Source organism: Trachemys scripta, chromosome 8 (assembly GCF_013100865.1).
Source record: "Trachemys scripta elegans isolate TJP31775 chromosome 8, CAS_Tse_1.0, whole genome shotgun sequence".
In the NCBI taxonomy this organism is placed as follows: Eukaryota; Metazoa; Chordata; order Testudines; family Emydidae; genus Trachemys; species Trachemys scripta.
In genome coordinates this window covers 79,217,442-79,243,399 of record NC_048305.1, presented here as the reverse complement: position 1 = coordinate 79,243,399, position 25,958 = coordinate 79,217,442, and the positions used below count along the sequence as shown (strand labels likewise).

The 25,958-nt window shown below is 42.7% G+C and overlaps 2 protein-coding genes across 2 annotated transcripts in view; both read left to right on the top strand.

The window, feature by feature from the left end:
• The window catches only part of LOC117882101 (calcium-activated chloride channel regulator 1-like), an 81,253-nt gene extending 76,603 nt beyond the window's left edge, over window positions 1-4,650 (top strand). The window contains exon 14 of the mRNA XM_034780082.1: window positions 4,220-4,650. Coding sequence (XP_034635973.1) covers window positions 4,220-4,650 — 431 coding nt within the window. The remainder of the gene's footprint in view (window positions 1-4,219) is intronic.
• Window positions 4,651-11,455: 6,805 nt separating this feature from the next.
• Window positions 11,456-25,958, top strand: part of LOC117882100 (calcium-activated chloride channel regulator 1-like) — a 141,397-nt gene continuing 126,894 nt past the window's right edge. The window contains exon 1 of the mRNA XM_034780081.1: window positions 11,456-11,469. Within this exon, the coding sequence (XP_034635972.1) occupies window positions 11,456-11,469 (14 nt within the window). The remainder of the gene's footprint in view (window positions 11,470-25,958) is intronic.

Sequence of the window (25,958 nt, the reverse complement as noted above, 5' to 3'; positions counted from 1 at the left end):
CAGTTAAGATTTGTACCTCAGTGTTCACTTGGCTACATCACACAATGTAATATTTCCTGTTCCTGTTTTCCTTGTTAAATATACAACTTAATGCTATTTTACCAGTAAACCTCCCCACCCCCCAAAAAACCCCACCCCAGCAAATTGTGCAATATGATGGTAAATATATATATTATTACTCCTGGGGGAATTCTGCAACAAAAAATTGAAAATTCTCCGCCCAATATTTTAAAATCTGCAAAATTCTGCATATTTTATTTGTCAAAATAACACAATAGAATCACACCAGTTTCCATTATTTTTGGTCATTTATTTCAAAATACCTGCCAGCAAGTATGTCTGTAACAATACAGACAACAAAAAAGATTCAGGAAATGTTTTTTGACAAGTAGATTCCTTACTAGGCATATTAATACAGAACTCTGAGTAATAATTCATTTAAACTACAATAAGGAACTGTATTTCCCACAGCCCTCAGAAGCAGTGCAAAGGCTTGGGGGAGTCAGGGGTAATGGAGGAGCTGAGAGACAGGGAAGTAAATTGCTGGGAAGGAGCATGGGTGTGAACCTGGAGGGTTGTTGGGTATGGGTGGGAAAAGTATGGAACAAGGGTTTTTTGGGGGGGCGGTGAGGGATTGTTAGGGAGCTTCCCCCATGCAGACCGTGGCTGACTCCTAGCCTTTCCCATGCAGTCAGGCACATCTTCCCCTGTCAATGTGTCCCTCCACTCCCACTGAGATACCCATTCCCCCCATCCCCATGTGGCCCTGCACCCCCTCCCCCTGTCCCTATGTTGCTCTGTACCCCCGCCTCTGTCCCATGTGTCTCTGTGCCCCCATCCGGCCACTCCCCTGTCCCTGTGTCCCTGTACCCCACCCCCTGTCCCAATGTGTCTCTGTGCCCCCACCCAGCCACCCCCTGTCCCTATGTAGCTCTGCACCTCCTTCCCCCTCCCTCCTGTGGCCCTGTGCCTCCACTCCCATTCAGCCCCTGCCCCAGTCTGTTCTCCCCCACTAGCCCTTATAAGCCCCTGTCTGACCCCCCCCACACACACACACACATCCCAGGCTGTCTGTCTCCCAATAGCCCCGATCTCCTCACCTGGCTTGACAGGCGCTTGGAAGAAGGCAGGCTGTTTCTTCTTTAGATGGCTGTGAGCTGCTGCTTTGTTCTATAGCCACAGCACCCTCTGGTGGGCAAAAGGCGGAACTGCAGCAACATTTCAGCTGAAGCTTTTTCTGCACAAAAAAATACAAATATGCGGGGCTTATTAATTATGCATGAATGCTGTTGTACAAAACCCCCGCAGGAGTAAAGATATATATCTATAATATGGTGGTAGAAAACTTAGGTTTTGGAATTTCTTGACTTTTGAGTGCCTGGTTTCTCAACCTTAATTTTAGATTAATGTTAGCTTTTGCATTTCATATCCTCCTTCTTGCACACGTGTGTGCACGTACACACAGAAACAATTTTCTGTATTCCTAGAAAATTAGAATATACTGAATAAAAAAGTCTACATAAAAATGTGTCCAGCTTAAACCCAGAAAAGTAAGGAAATTCCTACAAGGTTGTAATTCTTATGCTGCCTGCAATACCTAGGAAGAGATGGGTGGAAGCTGCCTTATCACAACCACTTCCCACTGCCACCTGCTTAATACCTTAAATACCCTAATGGGTAATAGGCACTGTTGCTACTTTCAACTGCACTTGAAATCTGGTTTGCTTTTGGTTTTGTGGAAGGATGCAGGATCCTGAAGTTCACTTTGGTTTTTAGCCTTGCTAATTTTTGCACTAAACTTCAATAAGCCAAAGAAAAAATGTAGATTAAAGACAGAAGGAATGCTAGATAAAAAAAAGTGTGTTATGATTTGGAGTTTTGTAATATTCAGATAGCATGAGCAATTGTTTTTTCTTTTTTGGGGCAGGTGAAATCAAAATAAATGCACCGAGACCTGAAGTTAGTGATGATGAAATTCAAGCAAAGCTAGGAAGTTTCAATAGAGTTGCAACAGGAGGTTCTTTTGTAGTGAAGAATGTTCCATCAGGAGGAATTATTGATGTGTTCCCACCCTGTAAAATTACTGACCTTGAGGCTCAGTTTGAAGAAGATAAAATTCACTTGTCTTGGACAGCTCCCGGGAATGACTTGGATATGGGACAAGGTAAAGTGAAGTTTTGTTTTAGTCAGCTGGAAGTGATGCAGTATTGTCAGTTATCTGAAATTACATATGATGAGCCAGCCAAGGAGAGGTGAGGAAAAAAGCTGTCTTTCCCATCTGCAAAAAATATGACCATCGCTCTGGCTTGACCTACTCTAGATTTTCTTTGTAAAATTTCCTAGTGTAGATCAGGACTTGGTGTAACCAATAAATTACATATTCAATATGATATTCACATTAGTCCCACTTAATGCTTTAAAAAAATGTTTAAAGAAACACGGAACACTCCCAAACATAGGCATCAACTCCGTGGGTGCTCCAGGGCTCAAGCACCCATGGAAAAATAGGGGGAGCGCAGCACCCACTAGTCACAGTGGCTCAGCAGGGTCCCGGGGCTGGCTGCCAATCAGCTGTTCAGAAGGACCCCAAGGCTAGCCGCCTATCAGCTGTTTGGTGGCCAGGGGTACAGGGATGGGGTGGTGGGAAGAGAAGGGGATGGGGCAGGGGACAGTGGGAAGAGGAAGGGAAAGAGTATGGGAAGAAGTGGGGACTCGGGGGAGAGGGCAGAGTGGGGGTGGCAAGAGACGGGTGAGGGTGGGGTCTTAGGGGAAGAGGTGGGGTGAGGGTGGGGCCTCATGAGAAGAGGTGGATTGAGGGTGGGGCCTCGGGGCAGAGTGGTAGTGTAGAAAAACGAAAGTCAGTGCCTGTTCTCCCAAACCTGGTACAACAGAAAATGCAAAACCTGTATACCAACCAGCCTTATGCTAGTTTACAAAGGAAAACAAGTTAAATCAAAAACATACTCACTAATGACTTTTCCAAGGCTTAGCCCCTGTCTACACTGCAACTGTAAATAAGTCAGGGGACCCAGTTACAACATGGACAGTCCAAGGCTTTAGTCCATTTATGGGGACACAGTTAGGTCTTGTTCATAATGTATATTTCAAGTATGTTGTAACCAGATTATGTTTTAGTGTGCACATCAGCACAAGCCAGAGAGGTTAAGATAGGCAGTCTGCAGTCACACACAGAGCCGCTTCAGATTAAAATCTTTACATACACCTACAGCTCTTGCCAACCAGCTCACCAGGGAACAAACCAACAACTCCATTAAATCCCCAAAACACTGGCCTAGGTTCTTCTATGTGGTTACTTTGCGCTACTCGTCTGGCTCAAAACAGCCTTACAGCTAGAGTAGCCAGCAATGGAAGAATAACCTCAGTTAGGAAGATCTTCTGATCACTCTTATGCTACCCCTTACCCCATCTCTGAAGGGATAGAAAAGAAGATGAGGAGCAGGAAATAGAACTCAAGTCAAGCAAAGAACTAGAAAACCCACAAGCAGAACAGAACCATACAGCCTTGAAATGATAACTGTGGACAGTGGGAAGCCAGGCACATTTGCAGCAAGATCCCTGACACACTAACTATGCTGGCAAATGGAGCAGGCATTTTGCTGTCTCTCAGCCTATGCTTTAGAACCTGCTCACATTAAGAGAGGGAATGCTGACCAGGATGCAGGGATCTCTCCCTGTACTGTTTGATCTTATACTTGACCTGGATACTCACCAGAGACAAGTGAAAGAAATCCTATTTTCATTTCTCATCCAAAAATTATGTTTCCATTTTAGTACTATAGAGACTTGTGTGAAGTGTGGGGGAGAGAGGCAGTTTAATGGCAGTTATCTGCACTGCCATGTGGAAGACTCATCTGCCCAGCAGGAGCTAAGAGTGCTGGTAATATAATGTGCTTAGTGCTCATGAAGGGAGGGAATGCCCCACATCAGCTAACTGTAGACTATTGACCCAAATAAAATGTGGAACTGATAAGTTCTAACAGGAATCCTGTCCAGAGCTCTACAGAGAACGGATGTTAGTCAATTAAGCAGGCCCGTCAATAATGAGGGTGGGTAAAATGGTAGGGATGGTAATGGAGTATCATTGGAGTTCTTATAAAGATACAAAACTGTTCTACAAATCCTGTACTGTGCTTGCATTTACAGATAGTATAATAGGCATTACTAACACACTCTTACTTGTATTCCTTGCTTTTTCCAGCTGACAGATACATAATAAAAATGAGTGAAAGTCTTCTGGACTTAAGAAACACCTTTGAAGATGCTACTTCAGTGAATACCTCTAGTCTGGTACCTAAACCTGCCGGCACCAAAGAATCATTTCAGTTTAAACCGGAAAATGTCACAATAGAAAATGGCACCATAATCTACTTTGCAATACGTGCCATTGATAATGCCTCCCTGACCTCAGAGGTGTCTAATGTAGTACAGGCAGCTCAGTTTGTTCCTCCAAAGGAATCCTTGCCTGATACGCTTCCTACTGAAGTTATCACTAAGAGTGTTCCTACACAGGAATCCTTGCCTGATACAATTCCTACTGAAGTTATCACTAACAGTGTTCCGAAACAGGGATCCTTCCTGTTACGCTTCCTACTGATGTTATCAATGACGGTGTCAATGTTTCAATACTAGTTACTGGGTCTGTAATAGCTGTATTAATAGCTGTAAGTATAACTATCTGTAGTTTACATTAGAAAAATAGAAAGGGAGGCTTTGAGCTCAGATTGTAATAAAACTAATTGTAAGATGAAAGCTCAGTAGGTATTTATCCTAATTTGTTCTATTTGTGATTTCAAAATACATAAGGAAAGACAAATTTGTAATAGATTTGAAAATTAAGTGCATTGCCTTTAAAATAGAGGTGGATTGATATGTATTTTGATCTGCTTTCAATGAGTGTATAGTATGTTACAGTACATTATGTAGACTGAACAGTGAATTTAAAAGTATATACTGAGTAAACTAAGACACATCAGTATAATGTGTAGCATATAAATGACAATCTAATTGTATACTTTAATTCTAATCTTGCTAGAGTTCTGCAACATTAGGTATTCTGTGCTTTATTTTAAAAAAAATAGGAAAAAATCTTTCTAATTTTGTTTTCCAGTTGCTTAGAAGTCAAGGGGGGGAAATTTAAGAAGAAATTAGATCTGTAATCTTTGGTGTTCATACATTACTTTCAGTTATATTCAATGAGTAGGAAACATAAATGTATACATCTGTTGGTCCTGAGCCTGCAACTGCTTAGGTACATGTATAACTCAACTCTTATCCTATGACTAATGCAGGTGTTTAAATATTCACAAGATCAGGGCCATATGTTATCCACAAATGAGCATATGGAAAACACTTTTTACCTGACATAATCATCAAACACACATGCAACATTCCAACTCTAAATGATAAAACAAAAGCAAAATAGTAGAAGAGAAAACACTAGATTACAAGGTAGCGGAAATGCCACCTACCACAGCATGTGACATAAGCAAAGGCATGTAGCACCGAGGAGGAAAAGCTATTCAGCCGGTAACTTTTCATTGTTTTTTCCCCATCTCTTGCAAGCCCAACTTGCAACATCATGATCTGTGATGTGACACTCCAGAAATGGCAAAGGATCACCCATTCTTTGGATAATGAAAACATCCATCGTTACATTAGATAGGATCGAATTATTTTATAAGGTATATAAACCCTCATGCTTCAGGTCATCAGCTAATCACTAGCAGGGGCTAGAGAGGAACTTTTTCGTATGCAAATTATTCCATAATTGTCCATTATGGGATTTCTTGCAGCTTCCACTGACATATACTTAGAAATATTGAAATATTGGCCAACATGGATACACATATATTCAGATTTTTTACAATTTTTTACAATTTTAATTAATTGACAGTTAGCTCAAGGTAGTTATCACATTTGGACTATGCCTGGACCAAACATTTGGGAATGTCCATGTTAGCTTTTACAAACATATTAAGTGAAAATCACTAGTGAAGACAAGCCCTTTCGGAGATGAGTATCTGGGCTCAGATGGACAATGGATCTGATTGGGTAGTGCAACTCCTATGTTTCTCAGATGTTTTTTTATGGCATGAAATGAAAGTAAGAAATTGAATTGAACTCTTATTTGCTCTTCCAAATGTAAAGGCAATAAAATTCCCCATTTTTATTTTGTCTGGTGCATGTTGGTGGTTTTCTTCTCTTCTCTTGGGGATAGGTGAATGGGACAGAAGAGAGTGATTATTACAATATCTGTGTAATAAACAGAACGCTTGGATGCTGTATGCGTATGTGTTATACATAAAGACCAGTAAAACAAAACAGACCATGGAGTTGGGGATTGTGTTTTATTTTTTATTTTTTAATTAATCTCTAGTCCTGGTGAGACAATGCCCTCAACCTAGGGAGGGAGCAACTCATAGCACTTTGCAACAATCTCTCTGGCGGATTCAAGAGCAGGCTTGATGGTTTCTGGAGGGAGCGAGGGCCACTCCCCCCAGTCTGGAAGAACAGTCATCACATTCTGAAGAAAAGCTGGAAAGACCCCTTTTGGGGAGGAATAAAGAGAAAAATTACAACCACAAAGCAACATTGACAGGTATCAACCCCCTCAAGTGCCCCTAGTTTTACCTGCATTCCACCTATTCAGCAGCACTTCATTTTGCCTCCTCATCCTACCTCTAAACTGGAGGGTTCTACCAGCTCATCATTCTCAGAAGTCTTTACATTCCTACTCCACAGAAGTTGTATGGGTAGAAAGTACATCACAGAGTCAGAGTAATCAGTTGTGATATTGTTCCTGGAAATATTTCCTAGAGTAGCGTAAAAATGTAGCAGTCCCCACGTGTATTGTGTCCATGGGGCAAGATAGAGCGTAACTATTGTTCCACAAAAAGCAATAGAGTCCTGTGGCACCTTATAGACTAACAGATGTATTGGAGCATACACTTTCGTGGGTGAATACCCACTTCGTCTGACACATGTAGTCTGACAAATTAGGTATTCACCCACGAAAGCTTATGCTCCAATACATCTGTTAGTCTATAAGGTGCCACAGGACTCTTTGTTGCTTTTTACAGATCCAGACTAACATGGCTACCCCTCTGATATTGTTCCACAGACATCCCTGTCCTGGTTCTCCATTTAATAGAGTTGTTGTCTATCAGCTTAATGCTTTGGTTACACTGACATCTAGTGGATCGTCAAAATACACACACACACACACACACAAAATTTCAATTATGTTTCCAAAATCTCACATTTACCCAACAGACCAAAACTGCTCCTTCAAGGATGCACTGATCTCTCATATAAATACTTATTTAGTGGGACAGTTAAAAGTGATAGATCTGAGTTTTCATGTATCAATTGTGATTGGCTCTTCTTCTTCTTCTTCTTTATATATTACACAAGTACCTGGAGCAGGGGCAGGCAAACTTTTTGGCCTGAGGGCTACATCGGAAATGGTATGGAGGGCCGCTTAGGGGAGGCTGTGCCTCCCCAGACAGCCAGGCGTGGCCCAACCCCTATCCGATCCCCCCTGCTTCTCGCCCCCGATGGCCTCCCTGGGACTCCTGCCCCATCCACCCCCATTCCCTGTCTCGACACCCCCCTCAGAACCCCTGCCCCATCCACCCCTCCCTGTCCCCCCACCCCTGAATGCCCCCGACACCCCATCCAACCCCCCCTCCCTCCTTCCTGACTGCCCTCCTGGGACCCCTGCCCCATCCAACCACCCCTTCTCCCTGACCGCCTCCGGAACCCCTGCCCCTGACTGCCCCCCCACCGTCCCATCCAACCCCCCCTCCTTCCTGATTGTCCCCTGGAACCCCTGCCCCCACTGGTGGCTGGCGGTGCTACAGCCGCGCAGCACAGAGCACCGGGTCAGGCCACAGCTCTGCAGCCCCGCCACCCAGAGCATTGCGCCAGTGGCACAGTGAGCTGAGGCTGCGGGGCAGGGGGAACAGCAGGGGAGGGACTGGGGGCTAGCCTCAGGCCAGGAGCTCAGGGGCTGGGCAGGAGGGGCCCGCGGGCCGTAGTTTGCCCACTTCTGACCTAGAGGAACCAACTACAACTGGGGCTTCATTGCTTTGGCTGCTTTTCACACATAGTGTGAATGACAATCTTGCCCCAAAGAGCTCACAGCCTATGTAATGTACTGAGTCACCTCACCCCCAACACATCTGTAACTTGGCTGCTTATGCTTCCTGAGTACAAGAGGAGAGGTTGTTAACAGTGGGCCTGATCCACTGACTTCAGTGAGCTTTGGTTCAGGCTCATGTTGGTAGTGCTATACGTTCCAAAGGAAATGTGGGGTGGGACCATGACTACCCACCAGTACTGCCACACAACAGTTAGCACTGGTTAGCTACAAGGGCAGCACGGGGCAGGGGCGGCTCTATGTTTTTTGCTGCCCCAAGCACGGCAGGCAGGCTGCCTTTGGCAGCACGCCTGCAGGTGGTCTGCAGGTCATGTGGATTCGGCTGCGTTTCTACGGGTAATCTGCCGGTCCCGCACCTTCGGCATGCCTGCGCCGAATTGCTGCCGAATGGCGCTGGTGCCTAGAGCTGGTGCCCGGAGCTGGTGCCTGGAGCCACCCCTGGCATGGGGTGGAGTGAAAGCTACACGTTTTGTATAGTAGACAGTGCTACTAAACATGGTCAACAATTTGTTTCATCAGTATCTCTCAATGTACTTTACAAGGGAAGTCAGTATCAGTATCCCCATTTTACAGATTGGGAAACTGAGGAACAGAGCGATGACGTGATTTTCCCCAGCAGACCAGTGGCAGAACCAGGAATAGAACGCAGGTCTCCTGAGGCCCCAGTCCAATGCTCTAACCACTAGAACACACACCAAGCACTATGCACAGAACCTTACACCTCAATGAACATCCTTTAGTGCACTACGGGCACTTGACCCCTCATGCACACATGTTTATCAGTGCTCCACTGGCTTTCAGACCCAAAATGTAGCCCTTAAAGTAACATTTTCAGTCTGCAACTACGACACTAGGGTTGCCAACCCTTCAGGATTGTCCTGGAGTCTCCAGGACTTTACGATTAATCTTTAGTTAAATATTATGTCATGTGATGAAACCTCCAGGAATATGTCCAGCCAAAATTGACAACCCTACATGACACTGTTCTTTTAAATGCAAGTGTGATACTGAGGCAGCAAAGGTTAGACAACCAGCAGGCTAAATAACCCAAAATCAACCTTTAAGGACATATTAGGAAAGTATTGAAGTGGTAAACAGGGCCATTCCTTGTAGACGGTTATCCAACCCATGTTAAATGGATGAGATTTCTGTATTGTTAGAGAATTAGAGGTAAATACTAATTGTATTTGTCTGTGTTTATCTGTATCTTATTAGATGTTAACAATATAACCAGATTATCCTTTGGATGCTAATTCCCTTCCATGTCTTAATTACAATATATTATGCAAGATCAAAGATATAAGATATTGCAGGAAATAATATTACTTACATTGCCTTCATCTTAAATTGTCTGTTCCATAATGGAATGCCTCGATATTTTGAATGGATAATTGCCTTATGTTAATTAATACTACTAGTTTACCTATGTATACATAGAGAATAGGAGGTTTACTTCAAAGCAACAATGTATATTACCTACAAGGAATGCCTGCTGTATTATCAGCTGTCAAGAGGCTATCCAGAGATCTATAAAAGAACTCTAGGGCCTGATCTGCTTGAACTTGGTCAGGGGAAGTTTAAGTCACAAGACTGAGGTCTCCAGCTCCAGTCTGGATTACACTGCTATTTCTCTCGGAAGAATTTAAACAGACTCTGCACATGGATCGCCTGTTTGGACTATAACCTAATGAACTGATTCTGGAAGGATTTTATACAACTCAGCAGCTCTGCTATGAAACTGACCTAAGAACTTTATTTATACATATCTCTCTATATAATGATATTTAATTACAATACTCTCTCTCTTAGATAGTTAATAAGAATTGGTTGTAAGTGTGTATTTAGGTAAGATCTGAAATATACATTGACCTGGTGGGTAATGTGTCCAATATTTTAGTATTGATAGAACTTTATATATGTAATCCTCACCATATTTGACTTGGCTGTTTGGGTGGGAGCCCAGGGCTGGATTGTTTAGGAGAAACTGTATTTTTGGGCTTCTTGGTAACCAGTAAGATATTGCTGGCTTGGTGAATCTAAGTACTAGAATAAACCACCAGTTTGGGGGATCGTCCACCCCATTCTTTGCAGTTTGCCCTCATTGAGCATTCTCAGTGTGGCCCCTCTACCAACCATGGTCACAGCAAGTAAATCTGTTTCTAGAAGTGTCCGATTTTTAATCTAGTTCTTTGTGTTTTTCAGACAAACTTTAAACAAATGTCATCACTTTAATTTTATAAAAGTCTCAGAAAGGTTCCCCCCTAATACTCTCCAGTTATGCTGGAATCATTTTACTTTATACTAATATGCATAATAATCTTATGTCATTTGTTCTTGTCTGAATTTTTGTATTGCTGATGAGCCTGCTCCTGCAATGAGCTCTGTGCAGCTGGACCCCATTCAGAGCACCACTGATTTCAACAGGGCTTCAGACATGTGCAGAGGTCCACTTATATGGAGCTCATTGTAGAATCAAGGCCTGTACTAATGTTATGTTAACACAGAGTTTGATTTTGCATCTATCAACTGATCTCTTCCCTTTACTGTCTCATGGATGAGTTTTCATTTGCATGCTGTATTATAATATAATAGAAATGTGAGATGGAAAAGACCTATTTGATCATTGCCATCATCACTATTATTTTCAAGTGTCCTGCACAGCACTAGGTGCCCCAGACACAAAGGCATAGTCCTGCCCCAGAGTGCTTACAGCCTAAATTTGACATGCCAACGATTGTGTCATAGAAGGACAAAAAAGGAAGATGAGGAGTGGAAGGACAGGAGTTATAATAACAACAGTGCGTGTTCATCCAGTCCATCTCCCTGTGAAGTCAGGATTGCTGACTACAGTACATTTCTCAATCCTGTAAGGATAAGGCCTTTTCCTGTAGCCATATTGTAAGGTCTGAGGCCTTTGTCTGCAGCCATATTAGGAGAACAGCAGCCATGAGCTAAAAAGCAGAACGTCACCTCCTTACATTCCATGTAAATTGCATTAAAACAATGTAATATCAGGCTATTGAGACGGCGATCCTGTCCTAACAGTATCCACCATCACCAGATAAAGATATAAATCTTAAGATGGTTAAAGAAAACTTTGTCTGATAGCATTCTGTCTGACAAGAAATCACTTATCAACAGTTGTGATTGTAAAACCTATACTTCTATTGTTTTGCCTTTATGATCCCCACTTCTCTGTTGTTTATCTGTGTGGTTTCTGTCTGTTTGATTATTTCTGTCTGTTGCATAACTAATTTTTCTAGGTGTAAATCAATGACGGTGGTGGGGTATGATTGATTAAATAATTGTTTTACAATATGTTAGGATTGGTTAGAAAATTATTTAGTAAAATTTAGTAAAATGATTGGTTAAGGTATAGCTAAGCAGGACTCAAGTTTCACCATATAAACTTGAGTCCATAAGGAAGTTCTTGGGAACCAACTCCAGGACACAGCCCCAAGATCAGAGCTGCCAGACCTCAACACCCTTCCAACCACATTGTGCGGTCCAGAAGCTGGAGTCCCCCAGATGACCTGACCCTGACTGGCCATCAAGAAAAGTCCATCTGCCTTATTGGGAGTGGTGAGCATTGTATGCTTAGCGTGTGCATTCAGTTTTGGTGATTGTTAATAAAGAGCGGTTAAGTAGGATATTACTGTATAAGGCTCTTTCACTGGTAAAAGACCTCACAAACCCACAGAGTGTAAGGTTACACCCTGAGCCTACGGAAGGGTAAGGGTGGGTGCCTAAATTAATAGGCTTATGCTTTGAGCCCATACAAGGGTAAAGGTGGGTGCCCTAGAGCATAAGGTTATGCTATAAGCCCTAGGAATGGGGTAAAGGTGGATGCCCTGAGAGTGTGCAAGGAACAGAGAATTTTGTGTGGGTAACAATCCTGCCACACCACTCTCATGTTCCTCTTCCCTCTACCAGAACAACTCCTACTGGAGAACAGTAGCTGGAACACTTGCAACTACAGTGGGGGCCAGGAGAAGTTTATGCTGCAAGAAGTAACATTATTTCCTACTCAGATATCCATGGTGTAACATTCTATACTTCAGGGGAGCGCCCAATAGCCCCCATATTCCTCATTTATATATAATTGTGATCTTGCATATAAAGCATGCCATGTAAGTTATCAGGGGAAAAGTTATGTCTGCTGAAAGTCATTGTTCTATCTAAATATGTATATCATTAGTGCATATGAAGTTATGAGATTGTGTTTTATGGTTTTGAGTAAAACATGCTGTAAGCTGGAGAATCGGCCAGATACTAGCTCCCCAGAGACAACAGCAAGGAAAGTATCCAACATCCGGGCAGATGTCAAACTATCAACAGCCATTGTCCAGCAAGGGAGTTACAATTCAATGACTCACCTGCAGAAGGCCACACCAAGGGAATTTCTCAACCCTTGCCTGGGGACTTAGCAATGCCCCCTAGACATGCCTGGACTTGTGTTCTCCAAGCACATGGACTAAGGGTATAAAACAGAACACAGTGACCCCATGCTTGGCCTTTTCTCCTCCCCCCACCTATGCTGCGATCAACGAGGACATTCAGAAGACTGAAGACTCCAACAGAGGAGACTGGCCCAGATTTCAAGGGTGAAACTTGTGTACTATAAACTGCAATATTCAGTGAGGTGAAAAAAACTATTTAATTTCGATGTTGCCCAGTCTAATAGGGTTGAGAGTTTAGACTGCGTGCTTATATTTTATTTGATTTTGGTAACCATTCTGACATTTTGCCTATCATTTATAATCACTTAAAATGTATCTTTTGTAATCCATAAACTTATTTACTGTTTATCTTTACCAGTGAGTTTGCCTGAAGTGTTTGGTAAATCTGCTCAGGTTAACAAAGGCTGGTGTATATCCACTTTCCGTTGATGAAGTGGTGAACCAATTAATAAACTTGCACTGTTTGTCTTGAGCAGTGCAAGACGGTGTATTCCTGAGGTACAAGGCTGGGAGCTGCGGGGATTCAGCTAACGCCTTTCTCTGTGTGATTTATGAGTGGCTCTGGGAGCATTCATACAATCTAGCTGGGGGTGGGGCTCCACATGCGGTTGTGCTGAGTGATGACAGTGCCAGGAGGGGTTTGCTGCTTGTCTCTAGCAAAGCATTGTGAAAGACAGCCCAGGCTGGAGAGTTAAGGGGGCACAGCGGTCCCACTGTCCCAGGCTATACCCTGGGGATCCCATCACACATGGTTTCTAGATGGAAGCACATTGTAGGGAACAGCTGTTGCCTGACTCTCTCCTCTCCTGTCCCCAAATTTCCATGGCAACATAACTGCACAAAGCTCATAGAATGGAGTATGGGAAGGGGGAGTATGTAATGGAGCTGGCCCTACACCTTTTATGGCCTCTCACCTTGTTACCCCCAGGTTAGAGCCCCATCTGTTCATTTTGGCAGAGGGGAAAATATAGCCCTGTGCATTTTTATATATCTACAGAAACAAATGGCCTGACCTGCATGACTAATGACTTTGATCATTAAAACACAAAGAATTTTAAATATCTGTTTTATTTTTCCACTGCTCATGCTACTTGTTCAGTTTTTGTATTTCTCTCAGCGAAGACAATGAAAATAAACTAGTCCATTTTTTACCAAATTTACCTTCAGATTTTCATGCACAGTGATTCTCAAACCCTGGTCCACAGACAACTTCTATTCTGCAGAGTGCTGGCTGGCTGGCTGTGAACGGCTGGCTGGTCACAAGGGGCTGGCTCTTCCTCTCATTTCCAGTTGCTAAACTACCTTTAAAAAAATACTAATACATAAATACTTTCTCAATATGTCTTTTTCATGTAAGCAATTGCTGTAGTTGCCGCAGGGATATTATGTGATCATGGATGGGGAGAGGAGGCACAAATGGCAGGAGCTGTGGTCCACACTATTAAGAATGTGAGAACCCCTGTGCTAGTACAATCCTGGGGTTATAAACACTGCAGAAAGTTTTGTTTTTTAAATCTGTTTCCATCGAATTTAAACTGAATCTAATGGTCTTAGCTGTTGTAAAAGCCTTGAGACTCATGGCCTCCTGCTCTTCAGGTCATGCTCCCACTTCTAACACACACCAGAAGAAGGGCTGCTTATATTTATAAACATTTCAGTTATGAAATACTTATAGTACAAATGTTTATAATTATTATTCAATGAATGTTGCTTTTTATGTGCCAGACCCTACATGCACTGCGGTTAATGGAAGGACTCTGGACACACTCCCGTAGACTTTAATGGATGGTGACCTATACACTTAAAAACAACTCTTTATATATCTTTACACCCCTCATGCTCCTCCCAAAACTAAAAGGCACCTCTCCTGACCAAGGCCAATAAAACAAATTTTGAGTTTATCAGCCAAGCCATTTTGTATGTGGACAAAAAAGTTTTGAAAAGTGAATGTAAAGGAAGCTTTCAAAATACCAGAGCCTTAAAACTTTTTGTCTGATTTTTTTTATCAGACTGCCCAGAAAAACTCTATTCTGGGATGAGACAAGAAATGCAAAATTTCAGGAAGATCAGTTTCTTCTTGGAAAAGTTAAGTGCAGGGAGTGGGGGAGAAGGAGGACTTGAATACTGTGCTGATAACAAGGGACTAGCTTTAATCTGTACTGATTTCCATTCATAGATCTCAGTTACTTTCAACCCCCATATTTCTGAGCATTTAAAGCCCAGTCTTTCAAATAGGGTTGCCAGGTGTGCGGTTTCCAACCAAAATGTCCGATTGAAAAGGAAAACTGACAGACACTAAAAGTCTGGTTACCTGCAGTAACTGGCCTCTGCCACGGGGTGGGGGTGCGGGAAGAGCAGCAGCTGCTGCTGGAACCTGGAGGAGCAGCCCTGCTTAGCAGCTGCCGCACTTCCCATCCCCCAGCCTGATGGAGCGAACTGCTGACTCCTGGAGTCATCATAGTAGGTACCAGCAGGGATGCAGGAACAATTTGTATAGTGGGGGTGCTGAGAGCCATTGAATCAAACTGTAAACCCTGGATACTCTGGAAACCACTTCAAGCCAGGGGGTGCTGCAGCACCGCCCCATACCCCTAGTTCCAGCACCTATGGGTACCAGTGCCATCCGAGGGAGGGGAATGTAACCTGCCTGCCTCCCCCCCACCCCATTGTACCCTGATTTCCCCACCCCAGCCTCTCGCTCCAGGGACGGACCCTCCCCCCCACCATGCTGTGCCCCATTTTCCCCACCCCCTCATTCCAGGGACTGACCCCTGCCATACCCTGCTGTGCCCTGATGGGGAAGAGGGGCAGGCTCCTCCCAGCCCGGTTCTGTAGGTGGCAGGTGAGTCCCAGGGGATGGGGTAGCGAGCAACGCGGGGGGGGAGGGGATGGACAGGTGGGGCACGGGGCGGAACCTCAGAGGAAGAGGCGGGGCCTTGGTGGGGCAGGGGTGTTCAGGTTTCAAGGATTAGAAAGATGGCAACCCTACTTTTAAACACTGACTGTTACTTAAAATTAGCTATTAAATCCATATTTAGAGACATAAGTGGCCTGATCTGTAGAGGAAATGAGCAACCACAACTCCCATTTGATCAATGGCAGCTATAGGGACTCAAACCCTGAAAGTAGGACCACTTTTATCTATGTATTCAAGTTTGAGAACTTTAGCCTAACTGACTTTCAGAAAGTCTCAGAGTCACAGCACTAGGAATAAAACCCTGATCCTCTCACTCTCACTACACTATAGTCTCTACAGGAACATGCTGCCTCCGCTGAGGTTTGAAGAACAATGACACGTTATATTACAAAAAAATGTTTCAGCAAAATGGAGATAAACCAACAGTAGAAAAAGGGCTTGAAAGCAGCGTTCAATTAGCAAAGATACATACATTTGCTAAAGTGAAAGGTGATGGTAAAATGCCCTCAAGCAGAGTAAGTGCATACATACTCAGCAGCTTTCAGACCCTGTCTTTGTCAAGAACTGTTTTGCACAATGGCAACTTTGCTGAAAGCTTGTTTGGTTGGTTTTTTTGTTTTCTCCGCCCCTTCCTAGAATCCCACTTGTTTACTAGAAGCATGTAAACAAGACTGAGTTGATTGTTTTGGTTACTTCCTTTTCCTGGAATTTACTTCCTATTGTAGTACCCCAGAATCTCCCTGTCCATAGACAAAACAGTTTTACTAAGTTTAGCCAATAATTACTGCTGCTGTGGTGTGGCTTAAGTGAAAGCTATTTACCAAATTATTCTCCAACTAAAAATAACAATTTGTTGTTTATGCAACATGTCACATCCTATAATAGTCAACACCAAACTAATCTATATGAGCAAATCTCATATTTCTTTCCCCCGCATTTATAAATTGTCAGAAGGTGGTGGGGGATGGGATTTTAATAGTGGGAAATAATTTAAATGGGAGAGTAATTTGAGCTTGTAATTTTTTGGTTTGTTGTTAGTGAGTTATATTTAGACTATATTAATGCCTGCACTTCAGTTATTTTTGGATATTAATGTATTTTAAGTTACACTAAAGGCACCTAGAATGTATGGAAATTTATATGTATGTATGTAAATAAATAAATTACATTATGTATACAAATGGGACTGTTCTCTGTAGTCTTTTTCTTGGCTTTTCCCAATCTACCTTGTCATGAATTATCCTGATACTACTCTCTTGGAAGACAAACAAAAGGATTTGAACAATATAAAACAGTGGATTTTGCAAAGTGGGGAGAGTTAATCTCTCCCATTCAGAGAGGATATGCCTCTGTGGAGCTCAAAAGCTTGTCTCTTTCATCAACAGAAGTTGGTCCGAAAAACAATATTAACTCACCCACTTTGCCTCTCACATTAGCTATAGCGCATTTTAGCGCAACACAAGCCATCTGAACGGGTGAAATCTTGGTGATCTCTGAGAGGTGATGGGGATGAAACTGAAACAAATTCCACTGTGACCCTCCAAACAATCAGATTCTCCAATCAGATTTGCATATAACCACTTGCAACTATTGTAGGGACCAGTAGAAGCTTATCCTGTGAGAAGTATCATTAGTTCCTACTCAGATATCCATGGATTCGGGATGGAAGCACGCTGTGGGGAACTGCTGCTGCCTGGCTCTGTCCTCTCCCATCCTCAAATATCCATGGAGCCCTAACTGCACAAAGTTCATACAATGGAGCGCGGGAAGAGGAAATATGTAATGAAGCTGGCCCCACACCTTTTATGGCCTCTCACCTTGTTATCCCCCAAGGTCAGAGCCACGTCTGTTCATTTTGGCAGAGGGGAGAATATAGCCCTGTGCATTTTTATATATCTATAGAAACAAATGGCCTGACCTGTGTGACTAATAACTTTGATCATTATAACACAAAGAATTTTAAATATCTGTTTTAATTTTCCACTGCTCATGCTGCTTGTTTAGTTTTTGTATTTCTCTCAGTGGATATAATGAAAACAGACTAGTCACTTTTTAATTTCATGCACAGCAATTCTCAAACTCTGGTCCCTGGACCACTGCTATTCTGTAGAGTGCTGGCTGGCAGTCTGTGAATGGGTGGCTGGTCACAAGGGGGTGGCTTCCTCTCATCTCCAGCTGCTAAACTACATTAAAAGAAAATACTAATACTGTACATAAATACTTGCTCAGTGTGACTCTTTCATGTAAGCAATTGCTGTAGTTGCCACAGGGATGTTATGTGATCATGGATGAGGAGAGGAGGCACAAATGGCAGGAGCTGTGGTCCACACTATGAAGAATGTGAGAACCCCTGTGCTAGCACAATGCTGGGGTTACAAACACTGCAGAAAGTTTTGTTTTTTAAATCGGTTTCCATTGAAATTAAACTGAATTTAATGGTCTTAGCTTTTGTAAAAGCCTTGAGTCTCCTGGTCTGCTGCTCTTCAGGTCATACCCCCACTTCTCACACAGTCAGGAGCTGGGGTCAGAAGACAGGCTGCTTGTGTTAATAAACATTTAAGTTATATAAAAAAACCTTTCTACTGTAAATATTTATAACTATTATTCAATAAATGTTGCTTTTTATGTGCCAGATCCAACACACACTGACATTAACGGAAGGAATCTGGAAGCACTCCCATTGACTTTAATGGGTATTGGATGGTGACCTGTACGCTTAAAAACAACTCTTTATATATCTTTTCTTCAATCATGTGCCTCCCAAAACTAAAAGGCGTCTCTCCTCAGCAGGGCCCACAAAACAAATTTTGAGTTCATCAGCCAAGCCATTTGCAATGTGGAAAAGAAGTGCATGTTGGGGAAGTTTTCAAAATACCATAGCTTTAAAATGCTTTATCTGTTTTTTTTTTTTTTAATCAAACTTCCCAGAAAAATTCTATCCTGGAATGAGAGAAAGAATGCAAAATTTGAGGAAGATCAGTTACTTCTCAGAGAAGTTAGGTGTTGGGCAGGACAAGGTAACTTGAATACTGAGCTGATAACGAGGGGTTACCTTCAATTTGTAGCCATTTCTATCCAGAAATCTCAGTTGCTTTCAGCCCCCATCTTAACTGAGTTTAAAGCTCAGTCTTTCAAACACTGGTACACAAAATCCATATGTAGAGGTATAAGTGGTCTGGTCTGTGGAGGCAACGAGCAACCACAACTCCCACTTGATCAATGGCAGCTCTAGGGGCTCAACCCCTGAAAGTAGGACCACTTTTATCTAGGTGCTCATGTTTGAGAACTTTGGCCTAACTGACTTTCAGAAAGTCTCAGGTGACAGCACTAGGTATAGAAACCTGCTCTTCTCACTCTCTGTACACTATAGTCACTACAGGAGCATGCTGCCTTCTCTGAGGTTTGAAAGACAATCATGAACCAATGACACATTACATTACTAAACATACTTTCAGCAAACTGGAGCTAAATCAACAGGAGAAAAAGGGTTTGAAAGGAGCATTCAATTAACAAAGATATAAACTTGCTAAAATAAAAGGTAAAGAATGGTGAATTGCATTCAAGCAGAGCAAGTATTTACATACACAGTAATTTTCAGGTCCTGTTTTGCTCAATAACTGTTTTGTACAATAGAAACACTGTAAAAAAAATGTTTTTTGTTGGTTTGTTTTCCCCTCCCCTTCCTGGAATCCCACTATAGAAAGGATATAAACAAGAATGAGCTGATTGTTTTGGTTACTTCCTCCTCCTGGAATTTGCTCCCTGTCATAGTGCTCTAGAATCTGTCTGCCCATGGGTAAAGGGAAGGTAAAACAGTTTTACTGAGTTTAGCCAGTAATCACCACTGCTGTAGGTGGGTAAGCACCATAAGTGCAACAGGTTTACAAACTTATTTTCCAACTAAAAAAAATCAATTTCTTGTTTATACAACATGTTACATCCTATAATGGCCAACACCAAACTAATCTGTATGAGCAAACTTCATTTCCCCCCCAAGTATTTGAATATTGTCAGGAGATGGTTGGAGAAAGGAGTTTAACAGTGGAAAATTTTTGAAGTGGTAGAGCAATTTGAGCTTGTCATTGTCTTGATTTGTTGGCAGTGAGCTATATTTATATTATATTTATTACTGCACTTAAGTTATATCTGGATATTAATGTATTTTAAAGTTACATTAAAGGCACCTCAAGTGTATGGATAGGTATATAAATCTAAATGAATTTCATTATATATATTTAAAATAAACTATTCTCTGTAGTCTTTTTCAAGGCCTTTCCCAATGTACTTTGCCATGAATTATTCTGTGTAATCCTTCTGCCCGTATGAGTTGGCAGCAACAAGGGCCGGGTTCAGTATCTAGGGGTTCCGTTTCACTAACACAATGCAAAATCAGCTTGAGCCCCCATCCAGTGACCTGGGACAATTACATACCAGCCCCAGGTGCCTCTAAGAGGCAATGCTTCCCCTCTCGCAAGCATGGAGTCTGAGTGTAGCAAAATCCTTTTAATAAAGGAGAGAAATAATGCGGCATTATTTTGGGGAAACACCACAAGCAGGATTCGTAACACAAACCATGAGCAAAAGACCCACTCCCCGAGTAAATTTGGCAGTGTCCTTTTCCCGTCAGGTTCTTAAGTCCAGCAACCCAAAAATCACCCAAAAGTCCAGCAACCCAAAAGTCTCTGTCCCTGGTCAGTGCAGCCCCAGATTCAAAAGTTTATCTGCAGAGTTTTACCTCCCAGCCTGGGTGGCAATGGGGGAGGGGGTACAGTGGTGTTAAGGGGCACCTTACTTGGCCTGAGGCCAACTGCCCCACCTCTCCAAGGGGTTTTGCTGCAGCCTTCACCATGAGCCTCTTCGCTCCACACCGGCGTCCCATGAGCAGCAACAGCCATTCTGCGAACTGCTCTGCTCTACCAGCTGCTCCGCTTCACCAGCGGTCCCGTGAGCCACTCCAGTCATTCCACAAACTGCTCTGCCAGCTGCTCCGCAATATAGCTTCGGTCCGTCCGTGTCCCCCCCCCCCGCAACTACTTAACACAACACTCAGTGATTTCAGCTCTTTAGAGATTACAGATTGTAGTAGGGGAGCCTCAGTGCTGGAGCACCATTGGCCCAAAGTTAATCCAGCTCAGCAGCCTTTAACTAATAGAATCAAAATTAGCTCTGATATGCCACAGTCGAGAGAGGAGAAGGTGGAACTGGTGTTTCAGGCCCTTAAAAGGGACCCATGCCATCAGGTACAAATACCTACCCACCACCCCCTCTCAATTCACTGGGTTGTGGAACCCATGTCCCTTGTCTAGCAAGTGCTACTTAGTTGATGGAGAGTCCCTCTGTCATAAACCAGTTCCACTGTACTTGATTCACATAATCAGGGTAACAACACTTTATTCGTCCTGCCCCAATAACAGAGAAACTGGGGATCCCACAGCAGCCAAAGTGACCATTTAGGCTGCTGTGGGCTCATGCTAGGTGGGGTGGGTGTGCCAATGCAAACAAGATCAGCCCCTGAAGTTCTTTTCCACACTCACCACAATTCACCACCAGATATCAGGGTAGAGCTCATTCTGACTCTGCTTACACCTGATACTACTCTCTTGGAAGACAAACAGGATTTGACCAATATAAAACAGTAGATTTTGCATAGCGGGGAGACTTCTTTCCAACTATTGCTCTCTCCCCCCCATTACCCTCCACCACAGATTCCCCTGAGGGAAGGTGGGCTGTGTGGGCCCCTTTAAGGTCTTCATCTATCATAGCCTCTCAGGGCAGGGGGTAGTAATGTGGGTAGCAGCAATTGGACTGGGCATTGGCAGTGATGCTTTGGGCTCTGCCCAATCAGCTTCTGGGTTCTTCATAGCCAGGCCAGGGCTGGCAGAACCTGACGCCTCCACCAGGGAAGGGCAGTGGCACCTGGTGTTGGTATCTGTGCTGGTGCTGACTCAGTCCCCTCTTGCCTCTCCCCCCCCTCGCCCCCCCGGCCACGGTGGCTCCCCAAGGATGAACCTCATGAAATTCAACATGAACAAGTTGGCTGCTGACACGGGCACCTTCCTGAGCCTAGGATGACCAGACAGCAAGTGTGAACATTTGGGGTGGGAGTGGAGGATAATAGGTACCTATATGAGACAAAGCTCCAAATAACAGGACTGTTCCTATAAAATCGTGACATCTGGTTTCCCTACCTGAGCCACACAGTGCAGGTGCCAGCAGTGGGGGCAAGCTGAGACTAGCCACCACTGCACAGGCTGTGGGTCAGGCCTGGACTGTGCCTCTGATGGTGGCCATGGAGGCCACGGCCTGGTGCAGGGCAGCCGCTGTTGGGCCTGGTGGCTGGGCATTGGTCCGTGCTTGGTGGCCACTCACAGCCTGGCTCCCGCTCCTGAACCAGGCCCTACATCCCAGGGAAGTTGTTGGCAGAGATGGGGGGTGTCCGGAGGAATGGCAGTGCTTATATTGTGTATTTTACTTCAATTTTTAAACATGTCAGATAAAATGGCTGAAAGTTACACATCATCAAGAGCAAAAAATTACCAAGCCTGATATAGTCTTGTTGAAGTAGAAGTAAATTTACACCTGTAAAACAGGGCCCTGTTTTATACAGTACATACCAGATCTACTATAAAACTTCCCAGTCATGTACTTAAAATATGATTTTACAGCTGATTTGATAGCTGTTATGTTACGGTTGTATAGATAAATCCAATATAGTAGAAAACATCTTTGTATTTAATGAACAGGATTCAGAAGTGGTCCCTTTTGTAAGGTGAATGTTCTCAGTCTCTTTAATATCTCCTAATATGGAAGCTGTTCCATATCCTTAATAATTTTTGTTGCCCTTCTTTATTCTTTGTCCAATTCTATTATCTTTGTTTGAGATGGGGCAACCCGAATTACATGCAGTGTTCAAGATGTTGGTGTGCCATGGATTTACATAGTGGCTTTATGATATTTTCAGCCTTATTATCAATCCTTGTCCTAATGATTCCTAACATTCTGTTCGCTTTTTTGATTGCCGCTGCCCATTGAGCAGATGTTTCCATAGAACTATCCACAATAAGGCCAAGATCTCTGTCTTGAGTGGTAACAGCTAATTTAGACCCCATCATTTTGTATGTCTAGCTGGGATTATGTTTTCTAATGTGTATTATACTTTGCATTTATCAACACTGAATTTAATGTGCCATTTTGTTGCCCAGTCACCCAATTTTGTGAGATCCCTTTGTAACTTTTTGTAATCAGCTTTATATCTTTTGCCGTCAACTATTTTGTATTGTCAGCAGACTTTGCCACCACACTTTTACCCCTTTTTTCCAGATCACTTATGAATATGTTGAGCAGCACTAGTCCAGTTCAGATCCTCACTATTTACTTCTCTCCACTGTGAAAACTGACAATTTATTCCTACCCTTTGGTTCCTATCTTATAACCAGTTACTGATCCATGACTGCCTACTTTGCTTAAGAGCCTTTGGTGAGGGACCTTTTCAAAGGCTCTCTGAAAGTCCAAGTTCATTATATCCACTAGATCACCCCAACATACACTTGATCTTGTCAGAAATTCCATCTAGTAGAGGGAACTGTGTGCACCATTATGGGAAGATAGCCATTGGGCCTGAAGATCCTTTTTGTTTACACCAGTATAACTTCTCTGACTTCTGTGGAATTACTGCTGAAATATATTCAGAGTGAGAGGAAAATCAAGACTATAAATCATTAAGACAAATATCTTAATGTGTATTTTGTTCTTTTTAAGTATCAGATTTTATTTTTAAGGGGAAAATGGAAGGTCTTATCTGGGGCAAAATGTGCTTTTAGAACTGATAGATATCTAGTAATTCTATTTTTTTCTAATAGATTGAAAGGACTGACTGAGAGCTATAACCAGTTCCGTAGGACGGTGACTGTTCATAGCACAGTGTGAAAGTACATGACAGATTAGTGAACCACCAAAGATCACTCTCCTTCTTCCCAGTGGAAAAAAACTTCACGAAGAAGGATGGTGGGGTTGATACAGTGTTGCAGGTAGCTCATCTCCAGGAATTGCCGAGGTAGAAATTAACTTCTCTCCTTTCTCATATGACCATAACTAATGTGTAAAACATGAATTATTTAAATTGTATTCACATATGGAATCATTGACCAGAGCATGATAAGGTGACTCTTCCACTTTGTAATTTCATGACGTTTATTTTACGCACTGAGCTGAGGAATAGGTCTCATTAGATTAAAAAAAGACACTTTAAAGCTTATATCCATTTTATTTTAAATTTCCTTTACAGTAGAATTCACCTCCATATCTCCCAACCCTCGCTGCTATCCAGAGAGCCTATTTTCTTCCTTTTTATTTCCCTGTCTGATATCTAGCACTGAATGGATTGAAATGTGACTGTGATTATCAAACCAGAGAAGGGAGATCCCATTATCCTGGAACTTTTAGACAACGGTAGAGGTAATGAAGATCTTGTGATACATTTGGCAATTTTACACAATAAAATTAAAGGCCGATCTTATTTGCTAATGCAGTGTATGATACACTTTAGTAGAGTTACTCCTGGTTTAGGTGCAAAGCACTTCAGCATGTGCTTAACTTTAAGCATGTGAGTACTTCCATTCAAGGCTTAACAGATTTCTGGTGTATATTGTATTTGAGTGAGCTCCCTGTGACGGGTTAGATCACAGAACCCCCCTTGGGAGCCACCACCTGACTACTTCTGCCCTTGCTTTCCTGCCCTGTCAGCTTAGGACTTCAGTGCCCTGCCTGGTTTGAGCCAAACTCGCTAGCCTGCTGCAAACCCAGACCCAGGTCTGAATCATGTCCCCTAACAGCTGTAGGTTTACCTGAAAGCAGCTAACAGAGGTGTTCTTGTTTTTAATACTCAAATGCCGAGCTCCCAATGGGGTCTAAACCCAAATAAATCCGTTTTACTCTGTTTAAAGCTTATGCTTAATTTTCACCCTCTATAACACTGATAGAGAGATATGCATGGCTGTTTGCCCACCCAGGTATTAACACATAGTCTGAATTAATTAATAAGTAAAAAGTGATTTTATTAAATACAGAAAGTAGGATTTAAGTGGTTCCAAGTAGTAACGGACAGAACAAAGTAAGTCACCAAGCAAAATAAAATAAAACACGCAAATCTATGTCTAAGCAAACTGAATACAGATAATCTCACCCTTAGAGATGCTTCAGTAAGTTTTTTCCTCAGACTGGACAGCTGCCAGGCCTGGGCACAATTCTTTCCACAGTACACTCTTATTCCAGCTCAGGTGGTAGCGAGGGGATTCCTCATGATGGCTGTCCACTTTGCTCTCTTCCACCCATTTATATATCTTTTGCATAAGGCAGAAATCCTTTGCCCCTCTCTGGGTTCCCACCCCCTCCTTCTCATTGGAAAGACACCAGGTTAAAGATGGATTCCAGTTCAGGTGACATGATCACGTCACTGTAAGACTTCAAGCCTTCATTCCTCCCAGCCTGACTCACAAGAAGGCTTGCCTGCAAACAGAGCCATCCTCAGTCAATTGTCTTGGTCAAGATGCCAAACCACCATTAATGGCTCACTCTGCATAATTACAATAGGTCCTCAGAGTTATATTTCATATTTCTAGTTTCAGATACAAGAGTGATACATTTATACAAATAGGATGACCACACTCAGTAGATTATAAGCTTTGTAATGATACCTTACGAGAGAACTTTTGCATTAAGCATATTCCAGTTACATTATATTCACTCATTAGCATATATTTATAAAATCATATAGAGTGCAATGTCACACTCCCCTTCAAATGGAGGGACATGGATAGTGGTCTGTGCTTGTAGTATCAGGCCCCTAATGGCCCATAACTCCAAACTCACATTACTTCTCAGTAATAAGTATTTGCAGGATCAGGCCCTTAAACTGTAAGCTCCTCAGGGCAAGAAACTTTAGCCTGATTCTCCAGGGCCTTCCACCTGGTGCAATCATTTGTATCTATGTGAAGTGGATGTAAAACATCACCATTCTGCTTTAGTACCATTCACACCCATTATGCATTTGCTTTGCACTTATTTAAATGATTGTGCAAGGCGCAAGGCAGTGACAAATCAGTCTTTTTGTATTTTGTGAAGTGATGTGTACCTCTGTGCTACACCATATATTATAAACAAAATGTTTTCTGTGGATAGTTGGTCACTTCATAATTTTTTGACTGACATTTCTATATATTGGAAGGTGATTTATACATTGTGTTCTTTTGTGCAATTATCTAGCATTTACTGCTATGATTAATCTAACCTCAGTTACATCACCATTTATTTAATTTACTCACTGCTGTCCTCTTCAAAGCTAAGGCCTCAGTCAGAATCCAACTGATGTCAGTGGGACTCCATGTGGGAATAAGGGAATTCC